The 2,500-nt window shown below is 32.4% G+C and overlaps 1 protein-coding gene across 1 annotated transcript in view; it reads left to right on the top strand.

The window, feature by feature from the left end:
* Positions 1–2,284: 2,284 nt before the first annotated feature.
* Positions 2,285–2,500, top strand: part of yipf6 (Yip1 domain family, member 6) — a 4,529-nt gene continuing 4,313 nt past the window's right edge. Inside the window, exon 1 of the mRNA XM_034300501.2 lies at positions 2,285–2,425. Coding sequence (XP_034156392.1) covers positions 2,393–2,425 — 33 coding nt within the window. The 5' untranslated portion in view covers positions 2,285–2,392. The remainder of the gene's footprint in view (positions 2,426–2,500) is intronic.

The following is a 2,500-nucleotide window of genomic DNA, read 5'->3' as shown; positions in this document are numbered from 1 at the left end:
TAAAACCACTATAAAAACAACCCAATCTTTAACTTTACAGAATTATATCACTCTCAAGATTTTTTCAACTCCATGGGATTAGAAATGGTGCAACATGAGGTGAAATGCTGGATCTGGCAACCCTGATCAGCAGAATAAAGCCCTCCTACACTATAGCTCTGCTCTTAAAGGGGCAGGCAGAGGGCAGGCACAACAGCTTTATTGTTCATTTGGGGACAAAAAATTAATTAATTCCACCAACATTTCTGTAAAATACTAATCCAGTGTCTCTGACATTAAAACTACATGATGTGAGTTTATAGTGCAGAACTTTATACAGTTATTAATAATCTACAGGAAGATGGGAGAAGGTCTTCTACATGCACAGAAATGCTGTAGAGATGCCTTCAGAAATAATGACATTATTGTGGTTATGGTTCTACATTTAAAAAATCCTATAAAGAGCAGTAAACAGTAATAAATGAAACAAAGTCAGTATTTAATTTGACGATCCTTCACTTTAAATAAATAAAGCAGTATCTGAGGTGCAGTGTGTGCAGTTTTATAAGGAAATGAGCTGGAAGTGTTACTGAGCATCTTGCAGAAGCAGCCACAGTTCTTCTGGAGACTTTGACTGTCGACTCGCTTCTTATTTCTGCAGCGAAACCCAGCAGCCTTCATTATGTTTTTATCTGAAAAGTGTCTCTTATGGAATCTGCTGCTTTCTTTACTGACATACAAACATTTTTCTGTAACGTTTCATTTTGTGCCGGAAAACTAATGTTTAGAATCTAAAATGTTTTTGTACTGAATCAATAATGTAGAAGTCAGAAAATAAACATCTATAACAAAGTTTGTACTAAAAAAATATATATAGGGTGCCAAGACTTTTGCACAGTACTGTATATTAATTAATCTATAATATCTATAATTATATGCTTTCTGTAAAGGTGACATGAAAGTACATGAAGGTTCTATGTAGAAACTTACAGCAGAGACTTTTAAAAAGACGCCATTTTGTAGAAAAGTTATAATAATAATAATAATAATAATAATAATAATTCCTAATTTACATAAAACAGAGTAAATACTAGAGTTTTTATATTATAATAAAATTATAAATTAGTGATTATAATAAGGAAAGTACACATACTCATCCACACAGTCAATCCATAATCCCATAAAAATTCCTAAAAATTCCTTTTTTAATCAGGAAACCAGCTCTATACACTTTTATATATTCAGAGTAAAAATGTAATTAGATTTTTGAAACTTGTTTAACTTTTCTTATTCTTGATTTTTTTTTATCATGTTCAATACACTTTTTAATTTTGTAGTATATTTAAAATGAACTCATTAATGATGTAGACTGGTTTATGACTCTGCTTTAGGAACAATTCTTTGTTTCACCTTTCGATCATTTACATTAAAAAAACTTTTAGATTTTAGACTCAACATAAAACATCCTTCACTGATAACGATGATTGTGTATGTATTAGTTTATCTTATTTTTAAGTATCTTTAGCGTATTCTCAGGACGCTGATCCACAGCTCAGGGATTGTGTTTATAATCACAGTGAATAGTGACGATGGTCAAAACTGGACTCATATTCATGAATATTGAGTTTAATGTTCATTCGTAATGACGGGTTCTTTTAAAAAACACACATTATAACAACTTCTCTAAGAGTTTAACACTTCTGTGTGCTCTCTCTCTCTGATCTGAGGTCAGTCTGAACATCCTAAATTCCATCACACACCTTAACGTCTGTCTAATAACGTCCGAATTATAATCCGTAATCTTTCCCTGGCTGCATGCGGGTTAATCTTATGTTCAGAAGACCTTCACTCAGGGTTCTACATTCTTAGGGTTTTAAGTTCAGCAAATAAAATACACATTTGTGTTGATGAAATTAATTAGCTAACGTTTAAATGTAGTTATTCCTCGACCGCTCTGTCCTTTAATCCTCCTGAATTTTCAAACAATTTGTACTGTGTGTTTTATTCATTCAGACTTTGTGTGTCATCTGTATAAGTGATTAGAAGACAATTTTGAAAAAGTTTGTGTTTATCAAAAGACTAGCTGAGAAGCTAATCACATTTTACTGACTTTAAACACTCCTTGTTTGTGTGAAGAAAACAAACATAGTTTGAAAAATATAAATAAAACATTCCTTAAACGATACTTTTGATGAATATTGATGAACAAATAAAACAAGCGATTCATTTTTGAACAGATTTCACTCCACAAGTCTGTAAGCTAGTCACTAAATTTGCGCAGTTATATTTATTTTTTATTTTAATTGCGCAATTTTAGTGCGCAGTTGATCCGCTCGAATGTCCGCGTGTCGCTTTGGCTTTGTCGACGTTGCCTATTTGGTGACGTAACCACATCCGGGTAGTCTGGAGAAACATGGCGGAAGCAGACGAGTTAAATAAACCCCTGGTAAGAAACAATCGCATTTTTATTTACATTTTTGTGATTCTGACTTGTTTAAAAGAGTGCTTACGTGTCAAACTA

This window comes from Pangasianodon hypophthalmus, chromosome 27 (assembly GCF_027358585.1).
Source record: "Pangasianodon hypophthalmus isolate fPanHyp1 chromosome 27, fPanHyp1.pri, whole genome shotgun sequence".
NCBI classification, from domain to species: Eukaryota; Metazoa; Chordata; class Actinopteri; order Siluriformes; family Pangasiidae; genus Pangasianodon; species Pangasianodon hypophthalmus.
The sequence above is the reverse complement of the archived record's forward strand: the minus strand, read 5'-3'. Positions and strand labels throughout refer to the sequence as shown.